We start from the raw sequence: 15,922 nt of genomic DNA, 5'->3' as shown, positions 1-15,922 counted from the left end.
CTGGGCTGCTGCTGTCACAAATACATTCCCAGTTAACCACTCCAGTGACAGTAAACAGAGAACTACCCTGCACAGAAATTATATTACATTCTCTGGTGATTGTTTCCTTCTAATGCACTAAAACATCCTCAGCTAATGCCCTAATGAGATTTTGCAGGTACAAAGTGTATGGATGGCTCAGGACTGCAGAGACATAATAATGGGAGAACATTATGGAAGACTGAAAACAAATCTATTGAATTTGTTATTCCTCAGAAACATTATGAAAGACAATGAAGCATTGCAAAATACTTCTCAAAAGCTCAGGAGTTGCCAGTACTGTTTTCTCCCCCAGATAAAACCTTTCTCTGAGACTCTTCAGCATCAGGAATGGGAAGGACATTCAGGGGGTCTGCCACTGCTTGGAACAGGCTGTACTGGAGAAGGACAGTGGTGGCCTGGAAGGAAGGGACTCCCAGCTGTATGTTAAGGATGGGAGTTTCCCCTCTCTCAGTGAATGTGCAATTTGTCAGCACGGTTATTTCATCAGGACCACCCTGGGAGAGGCCTGGGGAACTGGTTGTGCCACAGCACAGCTGCAGACACACTGTACTCTCCAGTTATCTCACACAGGCTCGTTGCATGCCCAGCTCCCTCTGCATTCATCCTGCCTCTCACAGAAAGAAAGAAAGAGTGGGTACTTCCTGCCAAGTTGAAAGCCAGCAAGATGAAGCTCAGGGGCTTGGGTGAGCCCATGATGCTCAATAAATCAGGTGTGTTTGTCAGCTCACAGAGAGTATGAATTTCCAACTGGATGCATTTTACAAGTGTTTACCTTTGTGCTGACCTTGGTGTGTTCTCTGAGAAAGCACAATTCAAGCAGTTTTCCATGTGACCTCATTAGTCTCCCATCTTTTCTGGAATAAGTCAAAATATGGAGCAGTGCCCAGTGCAAAGTGGTGGCTGTGGTTTCTGTTCCTGCCAAAAAGAGGACGTGGAGGACCCAGACCAGGTTGTCTTTGTCATATTGCAGAGCTGGCATTGCCTTTAATCTTCAGGCAAGAGAGGGGTGAGTTTAGAGTACAGCCAACATTACAACATACACAGTCATCAACTCCAGATGACTTCAGCAAACAATAGTTTGCAGAATCTCTGATTTTCCAAACCAAGTAAATGTGAAGAGCAGTAGAAAGTAGTAGTGTCTTATAAGTTTCTATCTCCTTATGTCTGAAAAAGCACCCTGTCTCATAGGCGGCATTAAAAAGATTTGAATGATGGCAAAAGATCAAGCTGGGAGTTTTTCAATGGCAGATGTTTCTTTTGGAGATATGCTGATCTGCTGAATTCAGAACACTTCATGGGGTTTTCTTATATCAGTGAAAGCTTTAGGACAAGTTCATAGAATCTCATTTCCCCACCACTGTCCTCCCGTGCCATCCTGCAGGACAGAGCTCTTGCTGACACCAGAAAAAGCAGCAATTGTGTGTTCCTGCTTTACCAAAGAATATGCAAAACATACAAGTTCCTGACAACTGAAAACTTTCCTGTGAAGATCTCAACTCATTGAAGTATCCAAGGTACATTTTGGCTGTAAGATCTACTGCTTAACCTTTCTAAGAGATTGTGTTTTGACACGATGATGATGGTTCTGTTTCAGGACACTAATTAGCAGCATTTAGAAATACATGCTAAAGCACCATTGCCTCTGAGACTTAGAAGTCTCTCCTAAATTACTCCACATATAATACCCCTTATTTACATGGCATCTTTAGATTATTTTACCATTTATCTGCTATCTACTTTAAATACCCAAGCTGTATAACTTCCTGCAGTTGTGATGTTGGCTATGGTGCTATCTGAAGCCAGCACAGCCTCTTTCCAGTGGTGGGGAGAGGAGCTGGCTTGGGGATTCTGATCTCCTTTTCTCAGCATAGCTGTGACACTGCTGCTGGGGAAATTAAAATGGGAGCTGCCAAATGCTCCCCTGACTCCTTGCTGCTCCCTGTCTATCCTCTATGCTTATCAGGACAAAAGCTGAACTCCTTTTACTCCAGCAGTAGAAAAGAGGTTTTTCTTCTGCCTACCATTTTGCTGCACTCCTTGTAATTGTTCTTTTCTGGAACCTTCAGCAGGGCAGGGGCTGCTGAGATGAAATTTGTTTAATATATGACACTTTCCCACCAGCTATTTCTCACCTAGCACACTGTAGTCTCTCAGCTCCTACTGAGACTTCCCTCTTTCCCTGAGGGAGATATTGTAAAAGCTATTTTGAATGGAAATTTCATCTAAATGATTCCCCTCAGTACATGGAGGAAGAGGAAGAAGAAATTTTAAAGCCTTTTGATTCAATCTGAAAGATAGGGTTCATAGCTGCTGTGTTTTTTAAATCTGATTGCTTTATTTCCTGTGGATGTCTCTGAAGCATAGTGAAACCCACAATTTTTTATTCATTTCTCTAAGATATGTTTCCACATGCATATAAAGCCATTGATTTTCTCCAGCTAATATGAGCTCTGTGAAATCACCTTAACATATCATTCATACAGATTTATAGTGGCTCCTCAGAGCATCCTGGAGAATGACCCAGATAATTTAGGACTATTTTTCCTGTGTTTTATTGTGCCCACGTTTGTCTATGCTTTATTCTATGAATTATTTTCTACATTGTGTCTTCATTTTTATGTTCAGTCAGACCCATAAACCCTTTTGTTTTCTCGAAGAGTTCTGCAAGGAGTTTAGAATAATTTAAAAATGGCACATTCTAAAGCATGTTCTACTCTTCAACTCTTCTTAATCACCAGTGAGGATGGTAAATCAAGTCAAGCCTAATGCTAGATCCCTTTGTACCACCCCTGCAAATATATCTTACCTCGTTCAGTGAGTTTCTAGATGTGGCTGTGATTTTTACTGAGACTAATTGAAATTAATTTTCCACACACATACAGAATGTTACAAAATGGCCAACACAAAGCTGGCCGTGGCATTGAACACAGTAAGGGAGGAGGATCTAGATGCCAGGAGGTGCTCTGAAAGTAGAGTTCCCTCTGAGGCTGTGGTACAACATCTTTTTAAGAACTAGCTACCTCATCTCCCTTCTCCTGCCAGATGTACATGTAAACATTTAAACTTGAGCTCTCTGAATGAGATGAAAAAGGCTGCCCTATCAGAAGGATAAATGAAGATATAAAAATTGGCAGTTTGTTAATGGTTACACTGATAAGTGAGTTACATGGACCTTACCTCTTATGATGTTCAGTGGTGGGCCACCCAAATCCTGCATGCTGTCTTTAATTAGTCTGCAGTCAGCCAGGAACTTTGTGTACGATGCAGCCAATAATGTGAGTAATGTTTTGGGGTACTTGGACTCCTAAATAAAGCTGCATTCCATCTTCTGACTGGTGTTTCTTGCCCTGAACAAGCTTCCTGCCACTGGCTAGCTGCCTGTGCATTGGGTTCTTGCTATACTCCCTTCACACCCACAGAATCATAAACTCAGCCCTTACTGTTCTTCCATAAATCGTGACTGTGAATTGGTTTGGACTCAACAAAAACCCACAACAACAAACAAGCAAAAACCCCCCAAAAACCCCAAATCAACAAGCAAAAACTCTTGGCTTTGTAAGATTTGCCCTCTGGCTATGAGTTAAAAGTAAGGTGTAATTCACCTCAACAAATGAGAACCATTTCTAACAGTGTGATTTCAGTCTGGAGAGACAACTCAAAGAACTGGGGGACAAGGGTGAAATGAAACTTGCCCATGCATATTGGAAAAAGGTTAAAGAGCTGACCTTTTCCTAGGTACAAGTTTTAAATAAAACTCTAACAACATGACTTGCTGATTCAAATCGTGGTGCTTATAACTCCCACCATTTGATTTACACACCAAACTGCCTTAGTCACGTTTTTAGTGAAATGGCAAAGCTGTTCTTCAGACCCCTTGTTTGACATCTTTTGTGCTCCAATCTCTGTGTGATGAGGCTTGTCTCATCTGCCTGGCTTATATCATTGACTGTAACAAACACCCAAAGTAAACATTACTTTGTATTTCTTATACTGTTCTACTTCCAAAAGGTCGCCCTTGTTTTATTCTGCAGGGCATATACAGCCCTACACCTCTCTTTGTCTCTCCCTTCCACTGACTATTTGAGTTCACAGTGATTTTTGCAGGTACATCAACTGTATTTTACACATGTTGAAACTCAACTGTCTACAAATATCCATGAATTTGTTCTTATGTGACCATCAAGTTTCTTGTTACTTTCAGTTTAATTCAGCTGCAAATGTTATTAATGTAACATTTCACAATTATAAATATCATGGAGATAATAATATAAATATAATGAAGACAAAAAAGAAGTGAGAAGATAACAACATTTCAGCACAAGGATTTTATGGGGAGGGATTTCCTCGTCTTGGGTTACCCGCTGTTCCCAGTTCAAGGCTGCCCTTACAGCATGGACTTAAATGCAGATCTTACACACGATGACAAATGGTAAAGGAAGTGTGTGTAACACCAATTCAACTAGCATATTATCTGTCTTTTTTAAACATGAAATTTCATTTTAGTACTGAAGAAAATCAGATTTCCTGTTCGCAGTGCATTTTTCTCACCTGAAGGCATTCGGCAAATGAATGAATTAAGCTTTAAAATGTACCAGAGGCAAAACTTTTAATCAAAGGGAAGTGAATAGCATGTAGTGCATTTTAGCTCATGCTCCAGAATTACAATTGATTAGATGATAATTTTTTTCTAGTTTCCCAAGTTATGTCTCAGCAGGCATTTGGTCAGGGCACTGTCTGAAAGTAGGATGAAGTTATTCAAATGGAAAATATAAGAGTGTGACATAATAATGACAATAAATGTTCAAGATGAAGATTAATATGAAACTATTTTAATTCTTTTATAGAACTCAAACACAGCCATGGTGTGTCAGGTGAAAGTTCAGCCAGTCTCATGTTCTGACAGCACATGATTGCAGCTGCCTTAGAAAAGTTTGTGAGAACAGTACAAATGCTAAAAACTGTACTGTTATTAAACAACCCTAAAGTAATTTTCCTGCTGAAGATATATCCAAGTGCTTCTTGAACAGAAAGAGATGTTTAGTACAAATCCTGTGATGAGGCTCAGATTACCAACACAGCATGTGCAGTGCAACCTCCTCTGGCTCTTTTGACCCATCTCCCTTTTTGTTGCATTTGTCACCTGCCAGAGAGACAGCAAAAATTACCTGTTCTTTCACCTCCTGTTTGTCCAAGAGTTTCTAGACTTCCTCAAATACAGAAATAGTTTCCCCAAATGTCGGTGCAACAGATAATTTCTTTTTTTCAAAATGTAATCCCATAGATGTCAGGTTCCCCCACTACACACCAATGATTCACTGGGTCGTTCCATGAGGCCTCCACAGGGACAGTTTTGCCTTGGCCTTTGAAACAAAACAGTTCCCCAAACAACTTATTTGAACAGAAGTGAAAAAAAATCAACCCTTGCTTTAATTTCTGGATGGATGCAGAATCTACCAACTTGTACACAAGGCTGTCTTTGTCTCCAGCGTCTGCTTTTTCCTTTTGCCAGGGTAAATAGCTTCCCTGGAGTTTGGCATTTGTCCTGCTTATGGCTGTGGCACTAATATTGCTACCCAGGAGAGGCTCATCATGAAAGAGAAAGAAAAGCACAAGAATAACATCAGCAGAGGATCTGGGTGGCAGACAACTGGCCAGTGCTTTCCTGTACCACAACTTAGCAGAGCTGAGCACCATATAATGTTAGGCAGCTCTTTCATGTCCATCAAAATTAAATATTTTAGGCTTTCTGGATTCACACACTCTTGCTATCCTGCAAATATAAAACAAAGCAGCACTTCTGCAGTTCTGTGACATGAACTCACTTTAAGTGAAGCAATCACAGTAGTTTAAAAAGTAACACACCCAATTGCACATATTTCCCTGGAACAGACAACTGCAACCTGATTTCAAAACCTAAACCGTATTATTACGGATGACAGAGGTAAAGGTGGGAGTCTCCTGCTGCAGCCTAGCGTGGGATGGCACAGAGCCTGTAGGGCTGGGGCTGCAGGGTGCCCCCCATGACGGGCTCCGTGCTGACCCGGGTCACGCCCTCGGGCAGGCGGAAGGTGAACGCCCGCAGCAGGCTGGCAAAGAAAATGAACAGCTCGGTCCTGGCCAGGTGCTCCCCCAAACACACCCGGTGCCCTGCAGAGGGAACAGGAAAGGACACTGAGTGTCTAGGAATTTTTCAGTTTCATAATCACTTAGTTCACTCCTGTTGAAAGCAGAGGTGGGTTTTGTTTTTTGTTCAAGGAGAAATGCGTGAAAGCCACAGAACTGAAACGATGAGAATTCCCTTTCAAAAAGATCCCATCAAATGTCCTAGGTTAGGAAACACAAAATTAAAATATCAATGAAAACCCATGAGGTGCCAACATAATTTCTTTCTGACCTGACAGAAAAAAACTATTTGAGTTTACAGAAGATATTGAACTTCAGGACCACACACAAAAAAAAAATCTGCCAGGTGTTTGCACATGCTTTAGTGAGTTAACATCAGCAGAGCAAAATTACTTAGTAGCGGCATTTGCAGTTGAACAGAGGCTTGGTCATTTTATAGGCAAAGCATGAGGCCTACTGTTCATTTCCCAGGATTCCCATTCCTTGACACCAATGGTGGGAGCAGAAAAGGTAAATATTACATACACATTTACAGATAGCAGACAAATATAAGGAAAGGAAAAGCTATTTGAATTAAGAAACCACTTCTGTGTGGACATTTAAGTGACCATCAGCAAACTAAAAACTCAGCAGGAGCTTTACTGCTAGGTATGATTACTGTCTGTTCATCGTTACCTTGTTTCCTTCTTTTGCAACTGGATTTTCAGTTCTGTAAATAAGAACTTAATCCTGTGGTTATCAGGATGCCTTCTGCTTTTCTTTCGGCTTGTTTCTTTAAAAGGGATTGCAATAATTCCAGTACACACAGGACAAATTACATCTCAGGAAAATAGCTAGGTATAAAGAATACTACAGACAAAACTTGTGTATCACTGCAGCATGCAGCCAGCCTGAGAGCTTCGGGAGTTTGAGTGGGATTCCCACCAGTGTCCTATGAACAGTTTGGGGTCTGACAGCACAGAAGCCTCTCCTTTGGCAGAAACAAGCCAGGAGTGTTCTTTAAAAGCAGCAAACAGCAGAGAAAGAAGATGTTATCTGAGGAAATACCATGATCTCATACTTTATCCATCATCTCATCTGCTGGGTCGGTTCAAACTGTCAATGCATTTACCTGCTGAGAATGGTAAGAAAGCCTCTCGAGGTACAAAGTTTCCTTCTTTGTCCAGAAAATGGCCAGGGTTGAACTGCCGAGGTGTCTCCCACTGCTCAGGGTCATACAGAACAGATGCTATATTTGGTATAACAATGGTGCCCTGCAAAGAAGAAACTGTTGTTTCAGTTCCTAGTGCCAGTTTAAGCCTGATGGATAAAACTGTTGCTTGGTGGCATTTGGGCGAGTGCCAAGCTGGGCAGGGATGTCTTAACCAGTGCTTTGGCAAACCAGTTTCTCCTCTTAGTCCATCCCCTGCCAAGCAGGGCTGGTTTCTGCAGTTGTGATGGGCAGGAATTTGAGGCTTCCCTGGCCTTATCAGCTGTGTGAGCACCTTCATGCCAAGTAAAAGACTTCTTTCATTCCTGGAGCCACAGATAGTAACTCTTCCCCAGGCACCACATTCCTGAGTTTAATGGAGAGTAGTTTATAGATGGAACACTGGTTACAAAACTGAAATGCCTCTCTGCTGAAGAAAGAACAGAAGCTGAAATTGTTTCTGTACCTTTTTGACAGGGAATCCCAGCAGAGTTGTGTTCCTCACACACAGTCTGGGGACGCCAACAAAGACGATGTTGCTGAAGCGCTGGATCTCATGAACCACAGCGTTTGTGTAGGGCAGTTTTCTCCGATCCTCATAACAAATTAACTGGGAAGGACCCAGAACAGCATCCAGCTCCTTCTGCACTTTCTCTGTGGAGAAATATTCACCATTTCAGAGCAGAAAAATGCATAAAATACTTTAGCTGGTCACTTTTCTTGGAGCAACAGAAAAGTGTATTATTTCAACATCGTACGTTAGGTTCATACCCTGTGATCTAGTATTATTTAATGCCTGAGTTTAGTATAGGATAATAGAAATAAACAGGAAAACCTCACCACTCTCACCTTGGATGTCTGGATTCACCACCATATAGAGCAGTCCCCAGTACAATGTAGTGCTTGAAGTCTCTGATCCACCAAGGAAAAGATCATTTATGACATATACCAAATTCTCTTCATCATACTTGGACTTGGCCCCCTCTTTAGACTGTAGAGGATGATAAAAGTTGAAGTTAAAGCCTGAAAATTTTGTTTTCCTGTATGCCCTCTGTGTGAGAACTGTGAGACTTCCACAGCTGGCATGTGCACAAAGAATAGTCAAAATAACAGCTTTGATGCATACTAAGAGTTTAATAGTTTCCCAAATAGGCACAGTAAGTCTGCATTGCTGTCTTTCATGAGGTGGATTATTCTTTCATTACCAAAAAAGCAATTCTGTGCTTGATGACCTAATCACAAATACTTCAAAGCAAGTTTGCAGTTGGCCTAAGTGCACTTATCAGCAAGTGCCTTACAACATGTCATTCCTTGGCCTTGGTATCTCATGGTGCCAGCAAATGCCAAAGGAAAACATATCTGAATAAAAGGATTTCAACAGACCATTTTGAGAGCAATTTCTTTTCTCAGTTCAGGATAAATGTGAACTGATAGGTAACTAGTACCCATGTATTTCCTTCTAAGTAATAAGGGAGTAAAATAAAAACACAGCTAGAGAAAATACATTAGGCAAAAACATTTTCAAACAAACAGATGGCAATAAATTTCACCACTGACACCAGAGAAAGCTGCATCTTTGCCTCTAAGATGCTCTGTAAGATGGTGCATCAGCTCCTTTCAGAGCCCATGAGCCAACACTGTGAGGACACAGCAGCCTGACTAGCTGAAAGCTTATGATCAGAGGTAGAAACTACATAAACTTCATCTACCCTAGGAAAGAGATGCTTCTTTCACCTCCTGAAAAGTTTGAAGTGGAAACCAAAGTGCTCTTGGCAGAGCTTCTCTGGCTCAGTCACTTCCTACTATGGAAAATAATAGCCTGGGCAGGGAAGAAGATTAATGCTGATTATGGCATTGTTTGTGACATTGTTTTCTAGGCTGTCCAGTTTGAATATAGGGGCCAAGCCAGCCATGCCCCAAACAGTGGGGAAGTTAGAGGTAACACAGGAATAATGATTGCCTGCCAAGGGAGAAAACAGACAGTTATGTGGCACAAGGACAGCCAGTGCTGGAGCACACACACTGGATCCCAAAGAAGCATGCCTGCTATTTCAGGGCAGTGATTTGTGCATGTGTATTTAATCCCACTGTAAACATAAGCCTTGCTCTAGAAGATGAGGTAGTCTACCAAAGTTATGTAGCCTACAGGAATAAACTGTCTCATATTTATTACAGGTTTGAAGTATACTCATGGATATTTATGGAAAGCAGATAAGAACTCATGGGTTCACCCCCTGTCATACTTGCAGGTAATTCATTCATCTTACCAAAATACAAAACTTAATGCCTTTCTGAGACTTGTGAGTTGGTAAGTGCCAAGATATTGTATTCATGTTAAGAAGCTTATGAAATGTACGAAGCTATGGTGGAAGGGTCACACTGAGTGATTTAATGGTCTGTTTGACCTTATACTTCATAACAGCATTATCAGCCAGAATGAACACTTACTTTCTCAATCTCAGCCAGGTAAAAGTCAATGAAATCCTGTGGTTCAGCTGGTATCCCTCTCTCTACATGTCTTCTGATTTCCTTCCTTGCAAAAGAACTCAGGACATCATAGCAAGCCAACACCTTCTTATGAGGCCCAGGGAGGCGACACAGCAGCCAGGGCAGGATTTCGTACATCTGCAGGAGGGACACACAGGAGGTGCCATGGATTCTCTGTCACTGACAATTCACCAAAAGGCTGAATTGTCCTGTCCAGAAGTGTTGATAGTGGAATAAACAAATTAACATTGCTTTGGGCAGATTTTTGCTGTCATGTGGGAAAGCTTTAATAGAAATTTGATACAATTCCAGGGATCAAAGCAATTCTGACAACACTCTGCTCATGCCTCTAAGTTTACTTGGCTAATGAAGATCACTATATGACCCCACTCCTGCACAGCTGTAGACCCCAGCTCCCACACACTCAAAATGTAAGGACATCCTTTCTGGACACCATGGGGCTGATAAGATTAACAGGTCTGCAGCCTCAAGTAACTGCTGGAATTTTTGGAGCTCACAAAAGGAATTATGATCTGGGTATCACTCTAAGATAAGGGCTAATTTAGTTTTCCTATTCAGAGTCTTCATGACTGCTAAGGAGCAATAATTGTTCTCATGGCTAACAGTATTGCATCCTCAGCCTGCTGCTTGTATTTACACACACATTTGTCAGCTCTAAGTCCTGTCCTCTGCCTTGGATATTTCTGTCTGTGCAGCATCTGCCATTCCACCCTGCCCAGCAAAGAGGAGTTCTATCTCCTCTCCTCGCTCTTTCAGACCCAACAAGCAAAGTCTCTCTAATTTTAAGTGACAGTTTGTAGGTTACTTCATTACCACTTCTCCACCTTTGTTTCTCTTCAGAATCACAACAAAAGATGTCCAAGACCCTAGAATGTGTCTCACAGATGATTATACTTCAGAACCTGCTGTAACACTTCACTGGATCTAAAAGGAAAATAGTGGTGGAAATACCCTAAGATCCTGTTTGCCTTTTTCATTAGTCTCAAAGGACACTTCTTAGCTCTCAGCCAACATTTGCCTGTTGCTCTGTATTTAGTGAAGACACATTTTGGTATCTGTGCTTTCACTTTCTACCTATTTTAGAAAAAAACCCCCAGCATATGATTTACTCACCTGATGAACAAAGCTGCCTGCAAACTTGAATATTTTCTCTGTAGCATGGATCAGTTCATGGAAGGTTTTGTCCTCATCAGAGAAGTGATATCCAAACACCACAGCACAAATTACATTTGAAATAGAATGGAAAAGAGGGAAAGAAGGATCCACAGGTCTCCCTGCAAACACAGTAATTGGAATTCACTCTCAGTGTTTTTTTCAGATGATCCTTATACTGATAGGACTTGATGGTATTAAAGATTTAATAAAATGTTCTCTTTATCCTGCTGGGGTGTGAATGAGGACAGAGATGTGGCACTAACACAAATTAAGGAAAATAAAACATAGTCTTAAAATAAAGAACACTGTTAAACTGTTTCCTCTAAACTCTTAACTGTTAGCTCCAAAACAATTTCACAGCCCTTCCTGTGAAATAATGTTGTACAGCTAAGATCAGTTCTAGGGTATCATATCAAATCTGCTGTCTTCAGCTGTGAGGAGAGAATGTCAGAAAGAAGTAGTGGCACTGGAGATGAACTAACGGAACTCAGTGACACACATGTTCAAAAATATAAAAAAATTAATTACAAGGAAAACCTGGAGGAATCTAGGAAGGTTTAAAAAGACAAAGAGACAGGAACTGCAAAGTAAATATAATGAAACTATTACAGTCTCAGCTGTGAGCAGTAAATCATATCTCCATCTGTTTTTTTTCTAAAGCTATGAAACAGATATTCATAAAAAGTGATTTGGATAGAAATAATCCTGTAATGGACTCTAGGATTAATGTGATAATCCACTGAAGTTCCCTCTCACCTCCTACTTTGTTTCTCTTGCCAGTAGTTACTTAGCCAGATAGACATTAAAATATGCAGGGCATCCAATGTCATTGAAATTTAAGGAAATTACTAAGCTCTGCAATACTGTTCAGATACCCATGGCAGGCATGGCTTGGCTGTGCAGTTCAGCAGCATTGTGTCATTGCACAATATATCACAGACAAATTATCCACCTATGGAAGTGGAATTTCAGAAGTTTCCAGGTTCACTAGATGCATGAAGAGCTATATAAGAAGGAAATACTTGTGATTCTAGGCTCTATCTGCTCTTGTGCTTTGGTAAGTTTGGATATATCCCCTAGAAGGTAGGTTTGCATACTGAAGATATGGATCCACATCCAGACTGAAAAGCACCTGGTTTCTTAGCAGGTAAAATACCTTTGAGGTTCCCAAAAAACTCCACCAGGTGAGAGGCCTCCTCTTGCACTCGATGCTCCAGGCCTTTTTTCCCCATTCCCAAATTGCGTAGAGTCATTATTCCAAAACGCCTCTGCTGCTTCCAGGAGCGACCACTTGCAAGTATAATACCTGAGGGTGTTCCCTGGCATGTCAGTATTTGCCACAGACATGGAACCATTCATTTAAACATATATGATAAAATACATGCAATAAATCAGGGAATACAAGTATCTTTAGTTGAAATTATTGGTAACAAAAAAATCATATCCAAACTATAACCAGACCGCATGTTCTTAACATTGAACATAATCATTGGAAAGAGCGATCTAAGGATTTTCTGACTGTGCCATTTCTTGATGTCTTAAAAAACTCTGAAACACCTTAAGGTGCCTTTTTATGAAATCTGCTTTAGCCATACTCAAGTAATCATTCTCAAGACAAGGATAACTCAATGAATTTCCACAGAGTAGAGTTCAGGGCAGGGTATGTTTTTGGAGATCTAGATCAATTAATGTGATGATTGTAGGTTGAGGTGATGAAGGTGAAAGATAAGTGACATTTGGGCTCTGTTTCTACCCTGGAGGAGATAACACTCCTTTAAGTGTCAGATTGCACTCCTGGCCACCTGAAGAGCCCTGAACTGCTTCTCTGGAGGTGAGGCTTCAACCAGCTTTAAACAATCTGTGTCTGCTTTGGTCTAGCAACTGCAGGGACAGGAAAAAATTACTGCAAACTGCTGGAATACCATAAGAAGTGAGTTTTCCTGTGTTGCAGGCACTCTCACAATCAAAAAGCATTCACAAAATGTTTGGGGGTGTCTGCAAGTACAGAAATGTGAATTCTGAAGTAGGGGTTTATAGGTCTCTTGTTCATGATGAAAAGTGTTTGGCAACCATAATGTATGCAGTTACCAAACAGGCATTGCATTCACGTGCTGTACAGCAAAATCATGTGTACCACAATGGATTAGTCTGTGATTAGGGCAAGATTGCTGGGTTCTGGGTTGGATCACATACAAACACCTTGAATACAGCATGAAGGTCATGTAGAAACAACCTGGAGTGTTTCCTAGGCTAGGGAAAGCTCAATGCAAAAGGCACCATGGCAAACAGTAAGATATTCTCAAAAAGCCGGTGGAGGACTTGAAGATCATTCTGAATGGGAGGGCAGAGTCTAACAAGGCAGAATAGTTTTCAATTCAACATTCCTTTACACTATTAGTGGCAGGAAAATCTCACCTTTTCCTTTGGCCAATGCTCTGAAGAAAGGTGACACCAGCCTGCCAGAAACATCTTCAGGGTGTGTGGTCATGCCATCCTTCACTGCTTGAAATCCATTCAGTATAATCACTGGGACCCACCCAAACCACAGAGTGTACATGTTACCATGAGTTTTTGCCAGCTGTAAGTGGAAAAGGTGTCAGAAAAAGAACAGATGAATCCCCATATAGAGATCTCAAACTGCACCTGCTATTCACCAACCCAGTGGACAGTTTTGTGCTGAAAACATCATCCCCATGCACATAATTGTAGCTAGAAGCAGTTGTTTTGCTGAGAATAAAGCTTTCAGCAGCCAATTTTATTTACCCCAGGGGGAAGTTATTTTCTTTTCAAAGCACATTCTGCAGCAACTCTGCAGCAAAAGAAAGAAAACTTTGTACTTTATATTGCTGTACTTTGTGTTGCATCCTCCAACCCCAACATTTTGTACCTTGTTAATTGAACAGCCACACTCTACACCACCCTGGGGCTCTGTGCCTCCAGCAAGTCCTGCCTTTGCAAAATGAAGTAAGCTGATAAAACCTGTGCCATCTGTGTGCTCCAGGAGAGGACATGAACACAGAAATTAACCAACAGCCAGGAAGTGCCAGTGGGCTGCATTTGAGTCCAGGGTTTCCTCACAGTACTGAGGAAAGCACTTACCATTGGACACAGCAGAGGTGTCCAAGCAGGGATGGGTGTATGGCAGAGGAACTCCAACCATGCATGAAAAAAGCTTTGTACAAGTATGGACCCTGCTCCAGCACACCCACAATGATACAGAAAAGGTGGCAGACGGTGTCTAAGGTGCCATGAAAATTACATCCAGTTGATCACACCAGACACTTGCTTTTCCTCATATTTATTTAGATTGTGGCTTTCCTCTCCCTGCTGGAGCGTCACAGCCTGAATCTGCTCTGCACTCATTGGCCCTTGTGTGCTCTCAGGCATCCACCTGAACTAAAGATCACCTGCAAACCATTAGAGGAATGACTGCAGCTGTCACTAACAACAAACAGTTTCCAGGAGCTGTAGGAAGATGGAGAGTAAATGCCCTTCCTGTACGACAAGCATGCATGCACCATATTACCAATTTTGTGATCAAATTAGGCAATGCCAGTGAGAATTTTAAAAAGTATCATGTAGGGATAGCAGATATAGCTATCACTGTAGTGAATACAGCTTCACACTTAGCAGTGCAGAAGCATCTTTTAGATTGTTGGTTTTTTTCAACTTTAATAACAAGTCATAAACTTTGTCCCCAAGTTAACTTGATTTCTAAGGGCATTAACTTTCTTGTGAAGACATATTCCACATAAGAAGGTGACTCAAATGTAGGAATCAAGTGCTCTTTATCTATCCACACTTTGTCTGTAACTTTCACAGACTTAAAATCTTCAATTAATCACAATTTTTAAAGTCATGGCTAAAAATAACGAATTAAGAGCATATTAAAAGAAATACCTCCATCAGAAGATCCCGATGAAACTGAAAGTTCAAGTGCACCAAGTTTCCAAGCAATGGGAGAGGAGTTGGTCCAGGAGGGAATTGCTTGCAAACTTTTTGCAGCCTGAAAAACTCAACAATTAACAAAAAAATGATCAGGACTATAAAACCTTGAGTTATAGACAGCATTTCTAAGGTAATTTGCCAGCTGTCTCTATCAAAAAGGAGGTACTGGAGCTGGGAAAAATTAATCTTGCTTCTTGTTCCACCAGTTTTTTCTGCAGACTGAGTTCTACAAAGTTTCAGCTCCTTTTCCCTCCCTCTGTCCCTCCCTCTTCATCAATGCCTGCCCTTTTCCTGCACCATACTGAGATGTGTCAAACTGAGCCCTGGTCAAAAGCTCCTCTCTCTGCTCTCAGCAAGCCTCAGTATCAGAATGGGGAATCACTTGTACTCAAGGTGTTTTTCCTGAAGCTTGTGTCAGGGAACTGCTGGTGTCTGTTGGGAGGTCTGTGCTGGAGTGACACCAGCTGGAGAGCCCTTGCTCACATAAGTTTCATCAGCTTTGGGAACTTTAAAAACATACTTAGTGATTTGCCTTACAGTGACTTAATTGGGATTAAGAGTGTTACATTTAGGTGAGACCACACAGTTATGTAGAATGTAATTACAATAGCATAGAGTATATATTTACAATAGGTTAGATTGGATATATGGTATGGGATATATGAATATATATACTTACAATAGATAAGATATTCCAGGCATTTTAGTCACAAGCATTATTTAAATGTGGTTGTAAATTCAAATTTGCCTGCCAACACACACAGTTTACACAGGCAAAAAGAAGTGTAGCTACAGACTAAAGATGTAATTAGAGGATGAGATTGCTACATGTGATTTCTGAAAAATTGGCCTTGAGCGTTCAAATTTTTTTCCCCATAAATGGAAAAAATAAGCATTTTCCCAAGTAAGCACTAATGACATGGTGCTTAAAAACTCACGTTACAATGAAGTAATTTT

At 41.1% G+C, this 15,922-nt stretch overlaps 1 protein-coding gene across 1 annotated transcript; it reads right to left on the bottom strand.

Moving 5' to 3' along the window:
• Positions 1-4,303: 4,303 nt before the first annotated feature.
• On the bottom strand, positions 4,304-15,127 carry LOC132077647 (cytochrome P450 2J6-like). The gene is made up of 9 exons (XM_059479470.1): positions 14,918-15,127; positions 13,433-13,595; positions 12,174-12,323; positions 10,976-11,136; positions 9,803-9,979; positions 8,204-8,345; positions 7,821-8,008; positions 7,277-7,418; positions 4,304-6,189 (listed from the first exon to the last, which is right to left on the bottom strand). The coding sequence occupies exons 1-9, from the start codon at positions 15,086-15,088 to the stop codon at positions 6,011-6,013; spliced, it is 1,473 nt and encodes a 490-aa protein (XP_059335453.1). The 5' UTR covers positions 15,089-15,127; the 3' UTR covers positions 4,304-6,010.
• Between the last annotated feature and the right edge of the window lie 795 nt (positions 15,128-15,922).

The sequence above is a fragment of the Ammospiza nelsoni genome, chromosome 10 (genome assembly GCF_027579445.1).
Source record: "Ammospiza nelsoni isolate bAmmNel1 chromosome 10, bAmmNel1.pri, whole genome shotgun sequence".
Lineage (NCBI taxonomy): Eukaryota > Metazoa > Chordata > Aves > Passeriformes > Passerellidae > Ammospiza > Ammospiza nelsoni.
Note: the sequence above shows the minus strand (reverse complement) of the source record. Positions and strands in the feature narration are given on the sequence as shown.

Bases quoted from the DNA above. Each gene is read 5' to 3' on its own strand.
- LOC132077647 (XM_059479470.1), bottom strand. From the start codon at position 15,088: ATGCTGTCTATAACTCAAGGTTTTATAGTCCTGATCATTTTTTTGTTA. The intron at 12,324-13,432 runs GTGAGATTTTCC...GAACACCCTCAG, and splicing joins AGCATTGGCCAAAGGAAAAG to GTATTATACTTGCAAGTGGT. The intron at 8,346-9,802 runs GTAAGTGTTCAT...CATCCTCTACAG, and splicing joins ACCTGGCTGAGATTGAGAAA to TCTAAAGAGGGGGCCAAGTC.